Source organism: Bombina bombina, chromosome 8 (genome assembly GCF_027579735.1).
Source record: "Bombina bombina isolate aBomBom1 chromosome 8, aBomBom1.pri, whole genome shotgun sequence".
Taxonomy (NCBI): Eukaryota; Metazoa; Chordata; class Amphibia; order Anura; family Bombinatoridae; genus Bombina; species Bombina bombina.
In genome coordinates this window covers 108,895,600-108,918,592 of record NC_069506.1, presented here as the reverse complement: position 1 = coordinate 108,918,592, position 22,993 = coordinate 108,895,600, and the positions used below count along the sequence as shown (strand labels likewise).

The 22,993-nt window shown below is 41.5% G+C and overlaps 1 protein-coding gene across 7 annotated transcripts in view; it reads right to left on the bottom strand.

The window, feature by feature from the left end:
* LOC128638507 (oocyte zinc finger protein XlCOF7.1) overlaps nt 1-22,993 on the bottom strand; it is a 254,740-nt gene that overhangs the window by 113,708 nt on the left and 118,039 nt on the right. For all 7 annotated transcript variants that reach the window (XM_053690502.1, XM_053690504.1, XM_053690503.1 and 4 more), the window contains one exon: nt 22,226-22,285. In XM_053690502.1, the coding sequence (XP_053546477.1) occupies nt 22,226-22,285 (60 nt within the window). The remainder of the gene's footprint in view (nt 1-22,225; nt 22,286-22,993) is intronic.

Sequence of the window (22,993 nt, the reverse complement as noted above, 5' to 3'; positions counted from 1 at the left end):
TGGAGTCCATGATCCCTGAGCCTTCAGGGAATTCCAGACAGCGCCCCAACCTAGCAGGCTGGCGTCTGTTGTTACAATCGTCCAATCTGGCCTGCTGAAGGGCATCCCCCTGGACAGATGTGGCCGAGAAAGCCACCATAGAAGAGAATCTCTGGTCTCTTGATCCAGATTCAGCATAGGGGACAAATCTGAGTAATCCCCATTCCACTGACTTAGCATGCACAATTGTAGTGGTCTGAGATGCAGGCGTGCAAAAGGTACTATGTCCATTGCCGCTACCATTAAGCCGATTACCTCCATGCATTGAGCCACTGACGGGTGTTGAATGGAATGAAGGACACGGCAAGCATTTAGAAGTTTTGTTAACCTGTCCTCTGTCAGGTAAATTTTCATTTCTACAGAATCTATAAGAGTCCCCAAGAAGGGAACTCTTGTGAGTGGCAATAGAGAACTCTTTTCTACGTTCACCTTCCACCCATGCGACCTTAGAAATGCCAGAACTAACTCTGTATGAGACTTGGCAGTCTGGAAACTTGACGCTTGTATCAGAATGTCGTCTAGGTACGGAGCTACCGAAATTCCTCGCGGTCTTAGTACCGCCAGAAGAGAGCCCAGAACCTTTGTAAAGATTCTCGGAGCCGTAGCTAACCCGAAGGGAAGAGCTACAAACTGGTAATGCCTGTTTAGGAAGGCAAACCTTAGGTACCGATAATGATCCTTGTGAATCGGTATGTGAAGGTAGGCATCCTTTAAATCCACTGTGGTCATGTACTGACCCTTTTGGATCATAGGTAAGATTGTCCGAATAGTTTCCATTTTGAACGATGGAACTCTTAGGAATTTGTTTAGGATTTTTAAGTCCAAGATTGGTCTGAAGGTTCCCTCTTTTTTGGGAACCACAAACAGATTTGAGTAAAACCCTTGTCCGTGTTCCGACCGCGGAACTGGGTGGATCACTCCCATTAGTAAAAGGTCTTGTACACAGCGTAGAAACGCCTCTTTCTTTATCTGGTTTGCTGACAACCTTGAAAGATGAAATCTCCCTTTTGGAGGAGAAGCTTTGAAGTCCAGAAGATATCCCTGAGATATGATCTCTAACGCCCAGGGATCCTGGACATCTCTTGCCCAAGCCTGGGCGAAGAGAGAAAGTCTGCCCCCCACTAGATCCGTTTCCGGATCGGGGGCCCTCACTTCATGCTGTCTTAGGGGCAGCAGCAGGCTTTCTGGCCTGCTTGCCCTTGTTCCAGGACTGGTTAGGTTTCCAGCCCTGTCTGTAGCGAGCAACAGTTCCTTCCTGTTTTGGAGCGGAGGAAGTTGATGCTGCTCCTGCCTTGAAGTTACGAAAGGCACGAAAATTAGACTGTCTAGCCCTTGGTTTGGCTCTATCTTGAGGCAGGGCATGGCCCTTACCTCCAGTAATGTCAGCGATAATTTCTTTCAAACCGGGCCCGAATAATGTCTGCCCTTTGAAAGGTATGTTAAACAATTTAGATTTAGAAGTCACATCGGCTGACCAGGATTTAAGCCACAGCGCTCTGCGCGCTTGAATGGCGAATCCGGAGTTCTTAGCCGTAAGTTTAGTTAAGTGTACTACGGCATCAGAAATAAATGAATTAGCTAGCTTAAGGACTCTAAGCTTGTCTATAATCTCATCCAATGGAGCTGAGCTAATGGTGTCTTCCAGAGACTCAAACCAGAATGCCGCCGCAGCCGTGACAGGCGCAATGCATGCAAGGGGTTGTAATATAAAACCTTGTTGAACAAACATTTTCTTAAGGTAACCCTCTAACTTTTTATCCATTGGATCTGAAAAAGCACAGCTATCCTCCACCGGGATAGTGGTGCGCTTAGCCAGAGTAGAAACTGCTCCCTCCACCTTAGGGACCGTCTGCCATAAGTCCCGTGTGGTGGCGTCTATTGGAAACATTTTTCTAAATATAGGAGGGGGTGAAAAAGGCACACCGGGTCTATCCCACTCCTTGTTAACAATTTCTGTAAGCCTTTTAGGTATAGGAAAAACGTCAGTACACGTCGGTACCGCAAAATATTTATCCAGCCTACATATTTTCTCTGGGATTGCAACCGTGTTACAATCGTTCAGAGCCGCTAATACCTCCCCTAGTAATACACGGAGGTTCTCAAGCTTAAATTTAAAATTTGAAATGTCTGAGTCCAGTTTACTTGGATCAGATCCGTCACCCACAGAATGAAGCTCTCCGTCCTCATGTTCTGCAAATTGTGACGCAGTATCAGACATGGCTCTATTATTATCAGCGCACTCTGTTCTCACCCCAGAGTGGTCGCGTTTACCCCTAAATTCTGGCAATTTAGATAATACTTCAGTCATAACATTAGCCATGTCTTGCAAAGTGATTTGTATGGGCCGCCATGATGTACTTGGCGCCACAATATCACGCACCTCCTGAGCGGGAGACGAAGGTACAGACACGTGAGGAGAGTTAGTCGGCATAACTTCCCCCTCGTTGTCTGGTGAAATTTTCTTTACATGTACAGATTGGCTTTTATTTAAAGTAGCATCAATGCAATTAGTACACAAATTTCTATTGGGCTCCACATTGGCCTTTAAACATATTGCACAAAGAGATTCCTCTGTGTCAGGCATGTTTAAACAAACTAGCAATGAAACTAGCAAGCTTGGAAAATACTTTTCAAATAAATTTACAAGCAATATAAAAAACGTTACTGTGCCTTTAAGAAGCACAAAAAACTGTCACAGTTGAAATAACAATGAACCAAATTAGTTATAGCAACCAAATTTTCACAGTAAATGCATTAAGTTAGCAAAGGATTGCACCCACCAGCAAATGGATGATTAACCCCTTAGTACCCAAAAACGGATAACAATTTAATATAAACGTTTTTATCACAGTCAAAAACACAGTCTCACAGCTCTGCTGTGAGTGATTACCTCCCTCAAAACTAGTTTTGGAGACCCCTGTGCTCTGTAGAGACGTCCTGGATCATGGAGGAAGAAATAGGAAGACTGTGACTGAATTTTTACTGCGCAATAAAGCGCCAAAATAGGCCCCTCCCACTCATATAACAACAGTGGGGAAGCTCAGGAAAACATAATTTATGTAAGAACTTACCTGATAAATTCATTTCTTTCATATTAGCAAGAGTCCATGAGCTAGTGACGTATGGGATATACATTCCTACCAGGAGGGGCAAAGTTTCCCAAACCTTAAAATGCCTATAAATACACCCCTCACCACACCCACAATTCAGTTTAACGAATAGCCAAGAAGTGGGGTGATAAGAAAAAAGTGCGAAAGCATATAAAATAAGGAATTGGAATAATTGTGCTTTATACAAAAAAATCATAACCACCACAAAAAAGGGCGGGCCTCATGGACTCTTGCTAATATGAAAGAAATGAATTTATCAGGTAAGTTCTTACATAAATTATGTTTTCTTTCATGTAATTAGCAAGAGTCCATGAGCTAGTGACGTATGGGATAATGACTACCCAAGATGTGGATCTTTCCACGCAAGAGTCACTAGAGAGGGAGGGATAAAATAAAGACAGCCAATTCCTGCTGAAAATAATCCACACCCAAAATAAAGTTTAATGAAAAACATAAGCAGAAGATTCAAACTGAAACCGCTACCTGAAGTACTTTTCTACCAAAAACTGCTTCAGAAGAAGAAAATACAACAAAATGGTAGAATTTGGTAAAAGTATGCAAAGAGGACCAAGTTGCCGCTTTGCAAATCTGATCAACCGAAGCTTCATTCCTAAACGCCCAGGAAGTAGAAACTGACCTAGTAGAATGAGCTGTAATCCTATGAGGCGGAGTCTTACCCGACTCAACATAGGCAAGATGAATTAAAGATTTCAACCAAGATGCCAAAGAAATGGCAGAAGTTTTCTGGCCTATCTAAAACCGGAAAAGATAACAAATAAACTAGAAGTCTTTCGGAAAGACTTAGTAGCTTCAACATAATATTTCAAAGCTCTAATAACATCCAAAGAATGCAACGATTTCTCCTTAGAATTCTTAGGATTAGGACATAATGAAGGAACCACAATGTCTCTACTAATGTTGTTGGAATTCACAACTTAGGTAAAAATTCAAAAGAAGTTCGCAACACCGCCTTATCCTGATGAAAAATCAGAAAAGGAGACTCACAAGAAAAAGCAGATAATTCAGAAACTCTTCTGGCAGAAGAGATGGCCAAAAGGAACAAAACTTTCCAAGAAAGTAATTTAATATCCAATGAATGCATAGGTTCAAATGGAGGAGCTTGAAGAGCCCCCAGAACCAAATTCAAACTCCAAGGAGGAGAAATTGACTTAATGACAGGCTTTATACGAACCAAAGTTTGTACAAAACAATGAATATCAGGAAGAATAGCAATCTTTCTGTGAAAAAGAACAGAAAGAGCAGAGATTTGACCTTTCAAGGAACTTGCGGACAAACCCTTATCTAAACCATCCTGAAGAAACTGTAATATTCTCGGTATTCTAAAAGAATGCCAAGAAAAATGATGAGAAAGACACCAAGAAATATAAGTCTTCCAGACTCTATAAAATATCTCTCTGGATACAGATTTACGAGCCTGTAACATAGTATTAATCACAGAGTCAGAGAAACCCCTTTGACCAAGAATCAAGCGTTCAATCTCCATACCTTTAAATTTAAGGATTTCAGATCCTGATGGAAAAAAGGACCTTGAGACAAAAGGTCTGGTCTTAACGGAAGAGTCCACGGTTGGCAAGAGGCCATCCGGACAAGATCCGCATACCAAAACCTGTGAGGCCATGCCGGAGCTACCAGCAGAACAAACGAGCATTCCTTCAGAATCTTGGAGATTACTCTTGGAAGAAGAACTAGAGGCGGAAAGATATAGGCAGGATGATACTTCCAAGGAAGTGATAATGCATCCACTGCCTCCGCCTGAGGATCCTGGGATCTGGACAGATACCTGGGAAGTTTCTTGTTTAGATGAGAAGCCATCAGATCTATTTCTGGAAGTTCCCACATTTGAACAATCTGAAGAAATACCTCTGGGTGAAGAGACCATTCGCCCGGATGCAACGTTTGGCGACTGAGATAATCCGCTTTCCAATTGTCCATACCTGGGATATGAACCGCAGAGATTAGACAGGAGCTGGATTCCGCCCAAACCAAAATTCGAGATACTTCTTTCATAGCCAGAGGACTGTGAGTCCCTCCTTGATGATTGATGTATGCCACAGTTGTGACATTGTCTATCTGAAAACAAATGAACAACTCTCTCTTCAGAAGAGGCCAAGACTGAAGAGCTCTGAAAATTGCACGGAGTTCCAAAATATTGATCGGAAATCTCACCTCCTGAGATTCCCAAACCCCTTGTGCCGTCAGATACCCCCACACAGCTCCCCAACCTGTAAGACTTGCATCTGTTGAGATTATAGTCCAGGTCGGAAGAACAAAGAAGCCCCCTGAACTAAACGATGGTGATCTGTCCACCATGTCAGAGAGTGTCGTAAAATCGGTTTAAAGATATTAATTGAGATATCTTTGAGGAATCCCTGCACCATTGGTTCAGCATACAGAGCTGAAGAGGTCGCATGTGAAAACGAGCAAAGGAGATCGCATCTGATGCGGCAGTCCTAAGACCCAACATTTCCAAGATTTAAAAACCTTATTTAAACGTTTACATTTAGTATCAAGAGGACCAGAATCCTCAATTTCTAATGCAAATAACACTTCTTTAAGTAAAGAACGAATAAATTCCATCTTGAACAAATACAAAGATTTATCAGCATCAACCTCTGAGACAGAAACCTCTGAACCAGAAGAACCATTATCAGTATCAGAATGATGATGTTCATTTAAAAATTCATCTGAAAAAAGAGAAATTTTAAAAGACTTTTATGTATACTAGAAGGAGAAATAACAGACATAGCCTTCTTAATGGATTTAAAAAATAAAATCTCTTATGTTATCAGGAACACTCTGAAAATTAGATGTTGACGGAACAGCAACAGGTAATGTAACAGTACTAAAGGAAATTTTATCTGCATTAATAAGTTTGACATGACATGCAATACAAATAACAGCTGGAGAAACAGATACCAAAAAGTTTATAGCAGATACACTTAGCTTGGTAGCTCCAGCACTGTGCAGTGATTTTCCTGAAGTATCTTCTGACTCAGTTGCAACGTGGAACATCTTGCAATATGTAAAAGAAAAAAACAACATATAAAGGAAAATTGATCAAATTCCTAAAATGACAGTTTCAGGAATGGGAAAAAAATGCCAGTGAACAAGCTTCTAGCAACCAGAAGCAATAAAAAATGAGACTTAAATAATGTGGAGACAAAAATGACGCCCATATTTTTTAGCGCCAAAAAAGACGCCCACATTATTTGGCGCCTAAATGCTTTTGGCGCCAAAAATGACGCCACATCCGGAACGCCGACATTTTTGACGCAAAAAAACGTCAACAAATGACGCAACTTCCGGCGACACATATGACGCCGGAAACAGAAAAAAAATTTTGCGCCAAAAAAGTCTGCGCCAAGAATGACGCAATAAAATGAAGCATTTTCTGCCCCCGCGAGCCTAACAGCCCACAGGGAAAAAGTCAAATTTTTTAAGGTAAGAAAAAATGATTGAAACAAATGCATTTATCCCAAATATGAAACTGACTGTCTGAAAAATAAGGAATGTTGAACATTCTGAGTCAAGGCAAATAAATGTTTGAATACATATATTTAGAACTTTATAAATAAAGTGCCCAACCATAGCTTAGAGTGTCACAGAAAATAAGATTTACTTACCCCAGGACACTCATCTACACGTTTGTAGAAAGCCAAACCAGTACTGAAACGAGAATCAGCAGAGGTAATGGTATATATAAGAGTATATCGTCGATCTGAAAAGGGAGGTAAGAGATGAATCTCTACGACCGATAACAGAGAACCTATGAAATAGACCCCGTAGAAGGAGATCACTGCATTCAAATAGGCAATACTCTCCTCACATCCCTCTGACATTCACTGCACGCTGAGAGGAAAACCGGGCTCCAACTTGCTGCGGAGCGCATATCAACGTAGAATCTAGCACAAACTTACTTCACCACCTCCATCGGAGGCAAAGTTTGTAAAACTGAATTGTGGGTGTGGTGAGGGGTGCATTTATAGGCATTTTAAGGTTTGGGAAACTTTGCCCCTCCTGGTAGGAATGTATATCCCATACGTCACTAGCTCATGGACTCTTGCTAATTACATGAAAGAAACTGATTTTATTCATAAATAAACGATAGCCATGTGGAAAAATAATGCCCAAAAAGTTTTATCATCAAGTACCTCAGAGAAAAACGATTAACATGCCAGTAAACGTTTAAAAATAAAATTATGAAATGTTATTAATAAGCCTGCTGCTAGTCGCTTTCACTGCAGTGGAGGCTCAAATATAAGTTAAATGTATACAGTATTTTCTTAGTGAAATTCCATTCCCCAGAAATACCTCAGTGTAAACATACATACATATCAGCCTGATACCAGTCGCTACTACTGCATTTAAGGCTGCACTTACATTACATCGGTATTAGCAGTATTTTCTCAGTCAATTCCATTCCTTAGAAAATAATATACTGCAACATACCTCCTTGCAGGTGAACCCTGCCCGCTGTCCCCTGTTCTGAAGTTACCTCACTCCTCAGAATGGCCGAGAACAGCAAATGGATATAAGTTACGACCGCTAAGATCATACACAAACTCAGGTAGATTCTTCTTCTAATGCTGCCTGAGAAAAAACAACACACTCCGGTGCTGTTTAAAATAACAAACTTTTGATTGAAGAAATAAAAACTAAGTTTAACAACCACAGTCCTCTCACACGTCCTATCTATTAGTTAGGTGCAAGAGAATGACTGGGTATGACGTAGAGGGGAGGAGCTATATAGCAGCTCTGCTTGGGTGATCCTCTTGCACTTCCTGTTAGGGAGGAGATATAATCCCATAAGTAATGGATGACCCGTGGACTGACTACACTTAACAGGAGAAAAAGGGCACAGGATTGCTGGAAAATGGAGTGGCGTAAACCTCTGTAATGTAGGGATGTTTTACCTCCTTCTGGTGGACAAGAAAACATATTCCAAATATGACAATCATGGACTCTCATCATCATATAAAAACAAAATAAATAATTAGATGATTGAAACAGTAAATGTAAAATATATACACATTGTCCTGTCTGGCTTGACTGGACGCAGCCTATTTGGAGTGAATATTTTTCAAATTATTTATTATTTGTTATTATTTATGAGTGTATATCTCTATTGATTTCAATTGTGTCATTACACAGGGGTTTGTGATATATTTATGAATTGTTATTGTATACAGGGAGTGCAGAATTATTAGGCAAGTTTTATTTTTGAGGATTAATTTTATTATTGAACAACAACCATGTTCTCAATGAACCCAAAAAACTAATTAATATCAAAGCTGAATAGTTTTGGAAGTAGTTTTTAGTTTGTTTTTAGTTATAGCTATTTTAGGAGGATATCTGTGTGTGCAGGTGACTATTACTGTGCATAATTATTAGGCAACTTAACAAAAAACAAATATATACCCATTTCAATTATTTATTTTTACCAGTGAAACCAATATAACATCTCAACATTCACAAATATACATTTCTGACATTCAAAAACAAAACAAAAACAAATCAGTGACCAATATAGCCACCTTTCTTTGCAAGGACACTCAAAAGCCTGCCATCCATGGATTCTGTCAGTGTTTTGATCTGTTCACCATCAACATTGCGTGCAGCAGCAACCACAGCCTCCCAGACACTGTTCAGAGAGGTGTACTGTTTTCCCTCCTTGTAAATCTCACATTTGATGATGGACCACAGGTTCTCAATGGGGTTCAGATCAGGTGAACAAGGAGGCCATGTCATTAGATTTTCTACTTTTATACCCTTTCTTGCCAGCCACGCTGTGGAGTACTTGGACGCGTGTGATGGTGCATTGTCCTGCATGAAAAACAGAATTTATGCTTACCTGATAAATTACTTTCTCCAACGGTGTGTCCGGTCCACGGCGTCATCCTTACTTGTGGGATATTCTCTTCCCCAACAGGAAATGGCAAAGAGTCCCAGCAAAGCTGGTCACATGATCCCTCCTGGGCTCCGCCTACCCCAGTCATTCGACCGACGGACAGGAGGAAATATACATAGGAGAAATCATATGATACCGTGGTGACTGTAGTTAGAGAAAATAATTCATCAGACCTGATTAAAAAAACCAGGGCGGGCCGTGGACCGGACACACCGTTGGAGAAAGTAATTTATCAGGTAAGCATAAATTCTGTTTTCTCCAACATAGGTGTGTCCGGTCCACGGCGTCATCCTTACTTGTGGGAACCAATACCAAAGCTTTAGGACACGGATGAAGGGAGGGAGCAAATCAGGTCACCTAAACGGAAGGCACCACAGTTTGCAAAACCTTTCTCCCAAAAATAGCCTCCGAAGAAGCAAAAGTATCAAATTTGTAAAATTTGGCAAAAGTGTGCAGTGAAGACCAAGTCGCTGCCTTACATATCTGATCAACAGAAGCCTCGTTCTTGAAGGCCCATGTGGAAGCCACAGCCCTAGTAGAGTGAGCTGTGATTCTTTCAGGAGGCTGCCGTCCGGCAGTCTCATAAGCCAATCGGATAATGCTTTTAAGCCAAAAGGAAAGAGAGGTAGAAGTCGCTTTTTGACCTCTCCTTTTACCAGAATAAACAACAAACAAGGAAGATGTTTGTCTGAAATCTTTAGTAGCCTCTAAATAGAACTTTAGAGCACGGACTACGTCCAAATTGTGTAACAAACGTTCCTTCTTTGAAACTGGATTCGGACACAAAGAAGGAACAACTATCTCCTGGTTAATATTTTTGTTAGAAACAACTTTAGGAAGAAAACCAGGCTTAGTACGCAAAACCACCTTATCTGCGTGGAACACCAGATAAGGAGGAGAACACTGCAGAACAGATAACTCTGAAACTCTTCTAGCAGAAGAAATTGCAACCAAAAACAAAACTTTCCAAGATAATAACTTAATATCTACGGAATGTAAGGGTTCAAACGGAACCCCTTGAAGAACTGAAAGAACTAAATTTAGACTCCAGGGAGGAGTCAAAGGTCTGTAAACAGGCTTGATCCTAACCAGAGCCTGAACAAATGCTTGAACATCTGGCACAGCTGCCAGTCTTTTGTGAAGTAAAACAGATAAAGCAGAGATCTGTCCCTTCAGAGAACTTGCAGATAATCCTTTCTCCAAACCTTCTTGTAGAAAGGAAAGAATCTTAGGAATTTTTATCTTGTTCCAAGGGAATCCTTTATATTCACACCAACAGATATATTTTTTCTATATTTTATGGTAAATTTTTCTAGTTACAGGCTTTCTAGCCTGAATCAGAGTATCTATTACAGAATCTGAAAACCCACGCTTTGATAAAATTAAGCGTTCAATCTCCAAGCCGTCAGATGGAGGGAAGCCAGATTCGGATGTTCGAATGGACCTTGAACAAGAAGGTCCTGTCTCAAAGGTAGCTTCCATGGTGGAGCCGATGACATATTCACCAGGTCTGCATACCAAGTCCTGCGTGGCCATGCAGGAGCTATCAAGATTACCGAAGCCCTCTCCTGATTGATCCTGGCTACCAGCCTGGGAATGAGAGGAAATGGTGGGAACACATAAGCTAGGTTGAAGGTCCAAGGCGCTACTAGTGCATCCACTAGAGTCGCCTTGGGATCCCTGGATCTGGACCCGTAGCAAGGAACCTTGAAGTTCTGACGAGACGCCATCAGATCCATGTCTGGAATGCCCCATAATTGAGTTATTTGGGCAAAGATTTCCGGATGGAGTTCCCACTCCCCCGGATGGAATGTCTGACGACTCAGAAAATCCGCTTCCCAATTTTCCACTCCTGGGATGTGGATTGCAGACAAGTGGCAGGAGTGATCCTCCGCCCAATGAATTATTTTGGTCACTTCTTTCATCGCCAGGGAACTCCTTGTTCCCCCCTGATGATTGATATATGCAACAGTCGTCATGTTGTCTGATTGAAACCTTATGAATTTGGCCTTTGCTAGTTGAGGCCAAGCTTTGAGAGCATTGAATATCGCTCTCAATTCCAGAATGTTTATCGGGAGAAGAGATTCTTCCCGAGACCATAGACCCTGAGCTTTCAGGGGTTCCCATACCGCGCCCCAGCCCACCAGGCTGGCGTCGGTCGTGACAATGACCCACTCTGGTCTGCGGAAGCTCATTCCCTGTGACAGATTGTCCAGGGTCAGCCACCAACGGAGTGAATCTCTGGTCTTTTGATCTACTTGAATCGTCGGAGACAAGTCTGTATAATCCCCATTCCACTGTCTGAGCATGCACAGTTGTAATGGTCTTAGATGAATTCGTGCAAAAGGAACTATGTCCATTGCAGCAACCATCAATCCTATTACTTCCATGCACTGCGCTATGGAAGGACGAAGAACAGAATGAAGTACTTGACAAGAGCTTAGAATTTTTGATTTTCTGACCTCTGTCAGAAAAATCCTCATTTCTAAGGAATCTATTATCGTTCCCAAGAAGGGAACTCTTGTTGACGGGGACAGAGAACTCTTTTCTTTGTTCACCTTCCATCCGTGAGATCTGAGAAAGGCTAGGACGATGTCCGTATGAGCCTTTGCTTTTGACAGAGACGACGCTTGAATCAGGATGTCGTCCAAGTAAGGTACTACTGCAATGCCCCTTGGTCTTAGAACCGCTAGAAGGGACCCTAGTACCTTTGTGAAAATTCTCGGAGCAGTGGCTAATCCGAATGGAAGTGCCACAAACTGGTAATGCTTGTCCAGAAAAGCGAACCTTAGGAACTGATGATGTTCCTTGTGGATAGGAATATGTAGGTACGCATCCTTTAAATCCACGGTGGTCATAAATTGACCTTCCTGGATGGTGGGAAGGATCGTTCGAATGGTTTCCATTTTGAACGATGGAACCCTGAGAAATTTGTTTAGGATCTTGAGATCTAAAATTGGTCTGAATGTTCCCTCTTTTTTGGGAACTATGAACAGGTTGGATTAAAAACCCATCCCTTGTTCTCTTATTGGAACTGGATGAATCACTCCCATCTTTAACAGGTCTTCTACACAATGTAAGAATGCCTGTCTTTTTATTTGGTTTGAAGATAATTGAGACCTGTGGAACCTTCCCCTTGGGGGTAGTTCCTTGAATTCCAGGAGATAACCTTGAGAAACTATTTCTAGCGCCCAAGGATCCTGAACATCTCTTGCCCAAGCCTGAGCAAAGAGAGAAAATCTGCCCCCCACCAGATCCGGTCCCGGATCGGGGGCCATCCCTTCATGCTGTTTTGGTAGCAGTGGTAGGCTTCTTGGCCTGCTTACCCTTGTTCCAGCCTTGCATCGGTCTCCAGGCTGGTTTGGGTTGTGAAGTATTACCCTCTTGCTTAGAGGATGTAGAGTTAGAGGCTGGTCCATTTCTGCGAAAGGGACGAAAATTAGGCTTATTTTTAGCCTTAAAAGACCTATCCTGAGGGAGGGCGTGGCCCTTTCCCCCGGTGATGTCTGAAATAATCTCTTTCAAATCAGGCCCAAATAGTGTTTTACCCTTGAAAGGGATGTTAAGCAATTTTGTCTTGGAAGACACATCCGCTGACCAAGACTTTAGCCAAAGCGCTCTGCGAGCCACGATAGCAAACCCTGAATTTTTCGCCGCTAATCTAGCTAATTGCAAAGCGGCATCTAAAATAAAAGAGTTATTGAGCGACTTTTCTAGTTCCTCCAACCAGAAACACGCTGCCGTAGTGACAGGAACAATGCATGAAATTGGTTGTAGAAGGTAACCTTGCTGAACAAACATCTTTTTAAGCAAACCCTCTAATTTTTTATCCATAGGATCTTTGAAAGCACAACTATCTTCGATAGGAATAGTAGTGCGTTTGTTTAGAGTAGAAACCGCCCCCTCGACCTTGGGGACTGTCTGCCATAAGTCCTTTCTGGGGTCGACTATAGGAAATAATTTCTTAAATATAGGGGGGGGAACAAAAGGTATGCCGGGCCTTTCCCACTCCTTATTTACTATGTCCGCCACCCGCTTGGGTATAGGAAAGGCGTCGGGGGGCACCGGAACCTCTAGGAACTTGTCCATCTTACATAATTTCTCTGGAATGACCAAATTGTCACAATCATCCAGAGTAGATAATACCTCCTTAAGCAGTGCGCGGAGATGTTCTAATTTAAATTTAAATGTTACAACATCAGGTTCAGCTTGTTGAGAAATTTTTCCTGAATCTGAAATTTCTCCCTCAGACAAAACCTCCCTCCTGGCCCCTTCAGATTGGTGTGAGGGTATGTCAGAACAGTTATCATCAGCGTCCTCTTGCTCTTCAGTGTTTAAAACAGAGCTTTCTCTGATAAGTAGGCATTTTGGATAAAATGTTTGCTATAGAGTTATCCATTACAGCCGTTAATTGTTGCATGGTAATAAGAATTGGCGCACTAGATGTACTAGGGGCCTCTTGTGTGGGCAAAACTGGTGTAGACACAGAAGGGGATGATGTAGTATCATGCTTACTCCCCTCATTTGAGGAATCATCTTGGGCAATATCATTATCTGTGGCATCGTTGTCCCTACTTTGTTTGGACACTATGGCACAAATATCACATAAATTTAAATGGGGAGAAACCTTGGTTTTCATACATATAGAACATAGCTTATCTGATGGTACAGACATGTTAAACAGGCTTAAACTTGTCAACAAAGCACAAAAAACGTTTTAAAATAAAACCGTTACTGTCACTTTAAATTTCAAACTGAACACACTTTATTACTGAATATGTGAAAAAGTATGAAGGAATTGTTCAAAATTCACCAAAATTTCACCACAGTGTCTCAAAGCCTTAAAAGTATTGCACACCAAATTTCAAAGCTTTAACCCTTAAATTAACGGAACCGGAGCCGTTTTTACATTTAACCCCTATACAGTCCCAGCTATCTGCTTTGCTGAGACCCAACCAAGCCCAGAGGGGAATACGATACCAAATGATGCCTTCTATAAGCTTTTTCAGTGGTTCTTAGCTCCTCACACATGCATCTGCATGCCTTGCTCTCCAAAAACAACTGCGCATTAGTGGCGCGAAAATGAGGCTCTGACTATAACTAGAAAAGGCCCCCATCTGAAAAAGGTGTCCAATACAGTGCCTGCCGTTTTTCTAAACAATCCCCAAGATTATAATAACTATTAAGAGTTAGAATCTGCAAAATATGCTTAGCAAAGTAATCGTTTTAGCCCAGAAAAATGTCTACCAGTTTTTTAAGCCCTTATGAAGCCCTTTATTCTTTTACTTAATCTAAGAAAATGGCTTACCGGTCCCCATAAGGGGAAATGACAGCCTTCCAGCATTACATAGTCTTGTTAGAAATATGGCCAGTCATACCTCAAGCAGAAAAGTCTGCCAACTGTTTCCCCCAACTGAAGTTACTTCATCTCAACAGTCCTGTGTGGAAACAGCAATCGATTTTAGTAACGTCTGCTAAAATCATCTTCCTCTTACAAACAGAAATCTTCATCTCTTTTCTGTTTCAGAGTAAATAGTACATACCAGCACTATTTTAAAATAACAAACACTTGATTGAAGAATAAAAACTACATTTAAACACCAAAAAACTCTTAACCATCTCCATGGAGATGTTGCCTGTGCAACGGCAAAGAGAATGACTGGGGTAGGCGGAGCCTAGGAGGGATCATGTGACCAGCTTTGCTGGGACTCTTTGCCATTTCCTGTTGGGGAAGAGAATATCCCACAAGTAAGGATGACGCCGTGGACCGGACACACCTATGTTGGAGAAATCATGTTTTTCTTGAAGGATGCAAACTTATTCCTGTACCACTGCTTGAAGAAGGTGTCTTCCAGAAACTGGCAGTAGGACTGGGGGTTGAGCTTGACTCCATCCTCAACCTGAAAAGGCCCCACAAGCTCATCTTTGATGATACCAGCCCAAACCAGTACTCCACCTCCACCTTGCTGGCGTCTGAGTCGGACTGGAGCTCTCTGCCCTTTACCAATCCAGCCACGGGCCCATCCATCTGGCCCATCAAGACTCACTCTCATTTCATCAGTCCATAAAACCTTAGAAAAATCAGTCTTGAGATATTTCTTGGCCCAGTATTGACGTTTCATCTTGTGTGTCTTGTTCAGTGGTGGTCGTCTTTCAGCCTTTCTTACCTTGGCCATGTCTCTGAGTATTGCACACCTTGTGCTTTTGGGCACTCCAGTGATGTTGCAGCTCTGAAATATGGCCAAACTGGTGGCAAGTGGCATCTTGGCAGCTGCACGCTTGACTTTTCTCAGTTCATGGGCAGTTATTTTGCGCCTTTGTTTTTCCACACGCTTCTTGCGACCCTGTTGACTATTTTGAATGAAACGCTTGATTGTTCGATGATCACGCTTCAGAAGCTTTGCAATTTTAAGAGTGCTGCATCCCTCTGCAAGATATCTCACTATTTTTTACTTTTCTGAGCCTGTCAAGTCCTTCTTTTGACCCATTTTGCCAAAGGAAAGGAAGTTGCCTAATAATTATGCACACCTGATATAGGGTGTTGATGTCATTAGACCACACCCCTTCTCATTACAGAGATGCACATCACCTAATATGCTTAATTGGTAGTAGGCTTTCGAGCCTATACAGCTTGGAGTAAGACAACATGCATAAAGAGGATGATGTGGTCAAAAACAGAATTTATGCTTACCTGATAAATTACTTTCTCCAACGGTGTGTCCGGTCCACGGCGTCATCCTTACTTGTGGGATATTCTCCTCCCCAACAGGAAATGGCAAAGAGCCCAGCAAAGCTGGCCATATAGTCCCTCCTAGGCTCCGCCTACCCCAGTCATTCGACCGACGGACAGGAGGAAATATATATAGGAGAAACCATATGGTAACGTGGTGACTGTAGTTAGAGAAAATAATTCATCAGACCTGATTAAAAAACCAGGGCGGGCCGTGGACCGGACACACCGTTGGAGAAAGTAATTTATCAGGTAAGCATAAATTCTGTTTTCTCCAACATAGGTGTGTCCGGTCCACGGCGTCATCCTTACTTGTGGGAACCAATACCAAAGCTTTAGGACACGGATGAAGGGAGGGAGCAAATCAGGTCACCCAAACGGAAGGCACCACGGCTTGCAAAACCTTTCTCCCAAAAATAGCCTCCGAAGAAGCAAAAGTATATAATTTAAAAAAAATTTGGTCAACAGGAACCTCATTCTTGAAGGCCCATGTGGAAGCCACAGCCCTAGTGGAGTGAGCTGTGATACCTTCAGGAGGCTGCCGTCCGGCAGTCTCAAAAGCCAATCTGATGATGCTTTTAAACCAAAAGGAAAGAGAGGTAGAAGTTGCTTTTTTACCTCTCCTTTAACCAGAATAAACAACAAACAAAGAAGATGTTTGTCTAAAATCTTCAGTAGCCTCTAAATAGAATTTTAGAGCACGGACAACGTCCAAATTGTGTAACAAACGTTCCTTCTATGAAACTGGATTCGGACACAAAGAAGGTACAACTATCTCCTGGTTAATATTTTTGTTGGAAACAACCTTCGGAAGAAAACCAGGCTCAGAACGTAAAACCACCTTATCTGCATGGACCAGATAGGGCGGAGAACACTGCAGAGCAGATAACTCAGAAACTCTTCTAGCGGAAGAAATTGCAACCTAAAACAAAACTTTCCAAGATAATAACTTAATATCTACGGAATGTAAGGGTTCAAACGGAACCCCTTGAAGAACTGAAAGAACTAGATTAAGACTCCAGGGAAGAGTCAAAGGTCTGTAAACAGGCTTGATTCTAACCAGAGCCTGAACAAACGCTTAAACGTCTGGCACAGCTGCCAGCCTTTTGTGAAGTAAAACAGATAAAGCAGAGATCTGTCCCTTCAGAGAACTTGCAGAAAATCCTTTCTCCAAACCTTCTTGTAGAAAGGAAAGAATCTTAGGAATTTTTATCTTGTTCCATGGGAATCCTTTAGATTCACACCAACAGATATATTTTTTCCATATATTATGGTAAATTTTTCTAGTTACAGGCTTTCTAGCCTGAATAAGAGTATCTATTACAGAATCTGAAAACCCACGCTTTGATAAAATCAAGCGTTCAAACTCCAAGCAGTCAGTTGGAGGAAAACCAGATTCGGATGTTCGAATGGACCCTGAATAAGAAGGTCCTGTCTCAAAGGTAGCTTCCATGGTGGAGCCGATGACACATTCACCAGGTCTGCATACCAAGTCCTGCGTGGCCACACAGGAACTATCAAGATCACCGAAGCCCTCTCCAGATTGATCCTGGCTACCAGCCTGGGAATGAGAGGAAACGGTGGGAATACATAAGCTAGGTTGAAGATCCAAGGTGCTACTATTGTATCCAATAGAGTCGCCTTGGGATCCCTGGATTTGGACCCGTAACAAGGGACCTTGAAGTTCTGACGAGAGGCCATCAGAACCATGTCTGGAATGCCCCATAATTGAGTTATTTGGGCAAAGATTTCCAGATGGAGTTCCCACTCCCCCGGATGCTCCTCCATCGCCAGGGAACTCCTTGTTTCCCCCTGATGGTTGATATATGTAACAGTCGTCATGATGTCTGATTGAAACCTTATGAATTTGGCCTTTGCTAGTCAAGGCCAAGCCTTGAGAGCATTGAATATCGCTCTTAGTTCCAGAATGTTTATCGGGAGAAGAGATTCTTCCCGAGACCATAGACCCTGAGCTTTCAGGGGTTCCCAGACCGCGCCCCAGCCCACCAGACTGGCGTTGGTCGTGACAATGACCTACTCTGGTCTGCGGAAGCTCATTCCCTGTGACAGGTTGTCCAGGGTCAGCCACCAACGGAGTGAATCTCTGGTTATTTGATCTACTTGTATCGTCGGAGACAAGTCTGTATAATCCCCATTCCACTGTCTGAGCATGCACAGGTGTAATGGTCTTAGATGAATTTGTGCAAAAGGAACTATGTCCCTTGCCGCAACCATCAAACCTATTACTTCCATGCACTGCGCTATGGAAGGAAGAAGAACAGAATAAAGTACCTGACAAGAGCTTAGAAGTTTTGATTTTCTGGCCTCTGTCAGAAAAACCTTCATTTCTAAGGAAACTATTATTGTTCCCAAGATGGGAACTCTTGTTGACGGGGACAGAGAACTTTTTTCTATGTTCACTTTCCACCTGTGAGATCTGAGAAAGGCTAGGACAATGTCCGTATGAGCCCTTGCTTTTGACAGAGACGACACTTGAATCAGGATGTCGTCCAAGTAAGGTACTACTGCAATGCCCCTTGGTCTTAGCACCGCTAGAAGGGACCCTAGTACCTTTGTGAAAATCCTTGGAGCAGTGGCTAATCCGAATGGAAGTGCCACAAACTGGTAATGCTTGTCCAGAAAGGCGAACCTTAGGAACCGAAAATGTTCCTTGTGGATAGGAATACGTAGGTACGCATCCTTTAAGTCCACCATGGTCATGAATTGACCTTCCTGGATGGTAGGAAGGATCGTTCGAATGGTTTCCATTTTGAACGATGAAACCCTTAGAAACTTGTTTAGAATCTTGAGATCTAAAATTGGTCTGAATGTTCCCTCTTTTTTGGGAATTATGAACAGGTTGGAGTAAAAACCCATCCCTTGTTCTCCTAATGGAACAGGATGAATCACTCCCATGCTTAACAGGTCTTCTACACAGTGTAAGAATGCCTGTTCGAAGATAATTGAGACCTGTGGAACCTTCCCCTTGGGGGTAGTTCCCTGAATTCCAGGAGATAACCTTGAGAAACTATTTCTAGCGCCCAAGGATCCAGAACATCTCTTGCCCAAGCCTGAGCAAAGAGAGAAAGTCTGCCCCCCACCAGATCCGGTCCCAGATCGGGGGCCAACACTTCATGCTGTTTTGGTAGCAGTGGCAGGTGACTTGGCCTGCTTACCCTTGTTCCAGCCTTGCATCGGCCTCCAGGCTGGCTTGGTTTGAGAAGTATTACCCTCTTGCTTAGAGGGTGTAGAATTTGAGGCTGGTCCGTTTCTGCGAAAGGGACGAAAATTTGGTTTATTTTTAGCCTTAAAAGACCTATCCAGAGGAAGGGCGTGGCCCTTTCCCCCAGTGATGTCTGAAATAATCTCTTTCAAGTCAGGGCCAAACAGTGTTTTACCCTTGAAAGGGATGTTAAGCAAAAGCGCTCTGCGCGCCACGAAAGCAAACCCTGAATTATTCGCCGCTAATCTAGCTAATTGCAAAGCGGCATCTAAAATAAAAGAGTTAGCCAATTTAAAAGCTTGAACTCTGTCCAAAACCTCCTCGTACGAAGATTCTTTATTGAGCGACTTTTCTAGTTCTTCGAACCAGAAACACGCAGCTGTAGTGACAGGAACAATGCATGAAATTGGTTGTAGAAGGTAACCTTGCTGAACAAACATCTTTTTAAGCAAACCCTCTAACCTTAAATCCATAGGATCTTGAAAGCACAACTATCTTCTATAGGAATAGAAGTGTGTTTGTTTAGAGTAGAAACCGCCCCCTCGACCTTGGGGACTGTATGCCATAAGTCCTTTCTGGGGTCGACTATAGGAAATAATTTCTTAAATATAGGGGGAGGACAAAAGGTATGCCGGGCCTTTCCCACTCCTTATTTACTATGTCCGCCACCCGCTTGGGTATAGGAAAAACATCGGGGGGCACCGGAACCTCTAGGAACTTGTCCATCTTACCTAATTTCTCTGGAATGACCAAATTGTCACAATCATCCAGAGTAGACAATATCAGGTTCTGCTTGTTGAGAAATTTTCCCTGAATCTGAAATTTCTCCCTCAGACAAAACCTCCCTCCTGGCCCCTTCAGATAGGTGTGAGGGTATGTCAGAACAGATATCATCAGCGTCCTCTTGCTCTTCAGTGTTTAAAACAGAGCAATCACGCTTTCTCTGATAAGTAGGCATTTTTGAAAAAAATGCATGCAATAGAATTATCCATTACAGCCATTAAGTGTTGTATGGTAATAAGTATTGGCGCACTAGATGTACTAGGGGCCTCTTGTGTGGGCAAAACTGGTGTAGACACAGAAGGGGATGATGCAGTACCATGCTTACTCCCCTCATTAGAGGAATCATCTTGGGCAATATCATATCTATGGCATTATTATCCCTACTTTGTTTGGACATTATGACACAAATATATCACATATATTTAAAAGGGGAGACACATTGGCTTTCATACATATAGAACATCGTTATCTGATGGTTCAGACATGTTAAACAGGCTTAAACTTGTCAACAAAGCACAAAAAACGTTTTACAATAAAACCGTTACTGTCCCTTTAAATTTTAAACTGAACACACTTTATTACTGAATATGTGAAAAAGTATGAAGGAATTGTTCAAAATTCACCAAAATTTCACCACAGAAACTTAAAGCCTTAAAAGTATTGCACACCAAATTTGAAAGCTTTAACCCTTAAAATAACGGAACCGGAGCCGTTTTTACATTTAACCCCTATTCAGTCCCAGGTATCTGCTTTGCTGAGACCCAACCAAGCCCAGAGGGGAATACGATACCAAATGATGCCTTCTATAAGCTTTTTCAGTGGTTCTTAGCTCCTCACACATGCATCTGCATGCCATGCTTTCCAAAAACAACTGCGCATTAGAGGCGCGAAAATGAGGCTCTGTCTATGACTAGAAAAGGCCCCCAGTGAAAAAGGTGTCCAATACAGTGCCTGCCGTTTTTATTAAAACAATCCCCAAGATGTAACAACTATTAAAAGTAATAATCTGCCAAATATACTTAGTAAAGTAATCGTTTTAGTCCAGAAAAATGTCTACCAGTTTTTTAAGCCCTAATGAAGCCCTTTATTCTTTTACTTAAACTAAGAAAATGGCTTACCGGTTCCCATAGGGAAAATGACAGCTTCCAGCATTACCAAGTCTTGTTAGAAATGTGTCATACCTCAAGCAGCAAAGTCTGCCCACTGTTTCCCCCAACTGAAGTTACTTCATCTCAACAGTCCTGTGTGGAAACAGCCATCGATCTTAGTAACGGTTGCTAAAATCATTTTCCTCTTACAAACAGAAATCTTCATCTCTTTTCTGTTCCAGAGTAAATAGTACATACCAGCACTATTTTAAAATAACAAACTCTTGATTGAAGAACAAAAACTACATTTAAACACCAAAAAACTCTAAGCCATCTCCGTGGAGATGTTGCCTGTGCAACGGCAAAGAGAATGACTGGGGTAGGCGGAGCCTAGGAGGGACTATATGGCCAGCTTTGCTGGGCTCTTTGCCATTTCCTGTTGGGGAGGAGAATATCCCACAAGTAAGGATGACGCCGTGGACCGGACACACCTATGTTGGAGAAATACTCATTTGCCTAATAATTCTGCAAAAAATAAACAATTTATTTTATTGGTATCTATATCAATGAGTTTTTAGATTTGTGCTGCCCCTTATCAATACTTTTCCATTGATTCATTTAGCTGACATGTTTTATTTTTTCCAGGTATATTTTACTGTTATGTAGGTGTGCAGTAACCCCTGAACAGTTTACCCAGTCTGAGGCAAGAAATTCTGATCCTCAGATTGTATCATTATTCAAGTTACTTAACTCATTTGACTAACAGTACTTAAAGGGACACTGTACCCAAATTTTTTCTTTCGTAATTCAGATAGAGCATGACATTTTAAGGAACTTTCTAATTTACTCCTTTTATCAAATTTTCTTCATTCTCTTGGTATCTTTATTTTAAATGCAAAAATGTAAGTTTAGATGCCGGCCCATTTTTGGTGAACAACCTGGGTTGTCCTTGCTGATTGGTGGATAAATTCATTCACCAATAAAATAGTGCTGTCCAGAGTACTAAACCCAAAACAAGCTTAGATGCCTTCTTTTTCAAATAAAGAGAACGAAGAAAAATTGATAATAGGAGTAAATTAGAAAGTTGCTTAAAATTGCATGTTCTTTCTGAATTACAAAAGAAAAATTTTGGGTACAGTGTCCCTTTAAAATAAACTGAAAAGGAAGACAAAAAACACCAAAAATGAATTTAAAATATCTGTACAGCATTGGATTTCAATGGGACCAGGAATTTGTGAGGTTGAAGAGACTTAAAATGTTGTTGCTGAATCTAACTCACTGTGCCCTGAACCAGATATAATCAAGTTCTCCAGTAGTGCACACCTCTTCAGGCACCTGGTGAATGTTGCAATGGACAGAATCCTTCTTCACAATGATGTATTCCTACAGAATAAGGCAGAAAAAGAAGATATCAATTAAAGTATGTTATAAATAATACACTGCATCTCACAGCTGCAACAGGAGCAATTCTTCTGACCAGCTTGATACTCAGAAATGTCCGATAAATACAACATTAATTATGTAAACTATAATATTCACCTATTATAGAAAAAAATAAAAATGTCTGGTCCATGCCAATTATGCTTTAGTATTAAAGGGACAGTATACCATATAATTGTTATTGTTTTAAAAGATAATCCCTTTATTAATCATTCCCAAATTTTGCATAACCAACACAGTTATAGTAATATACTTTTTACCTCTGTAATTACCTTGTATATAGGAACCTTCTTCCAGACCCCTGATCACATGACTGTGTACTTTCTGTCTCTTTGTGTTGAAAAGAGATTTAAAAAGCATGTGATAAGAGGCAGCCCTCAAAGGCTTAGAAATTAGCATATGAGCCTACCTATGTTTAGTTTAAACTAAGAATACCAAGAGAAAAAAGCAAATTTGATGATAAAAGTAAATTGGAAAGTTGATTAAAATTAAAAGTCCTATCTGAATAATGAAAGTTTAATTTATACTAGAATGTCCCTTAAAAAATTACAAAAATAAATAGGGATTCTGGTTTATAAATATCTCTCTTTTTATCCTTAGATTTTTGAGAAGGTAGATGATATATTGAGGCTACACATTTGCAGCAAACCA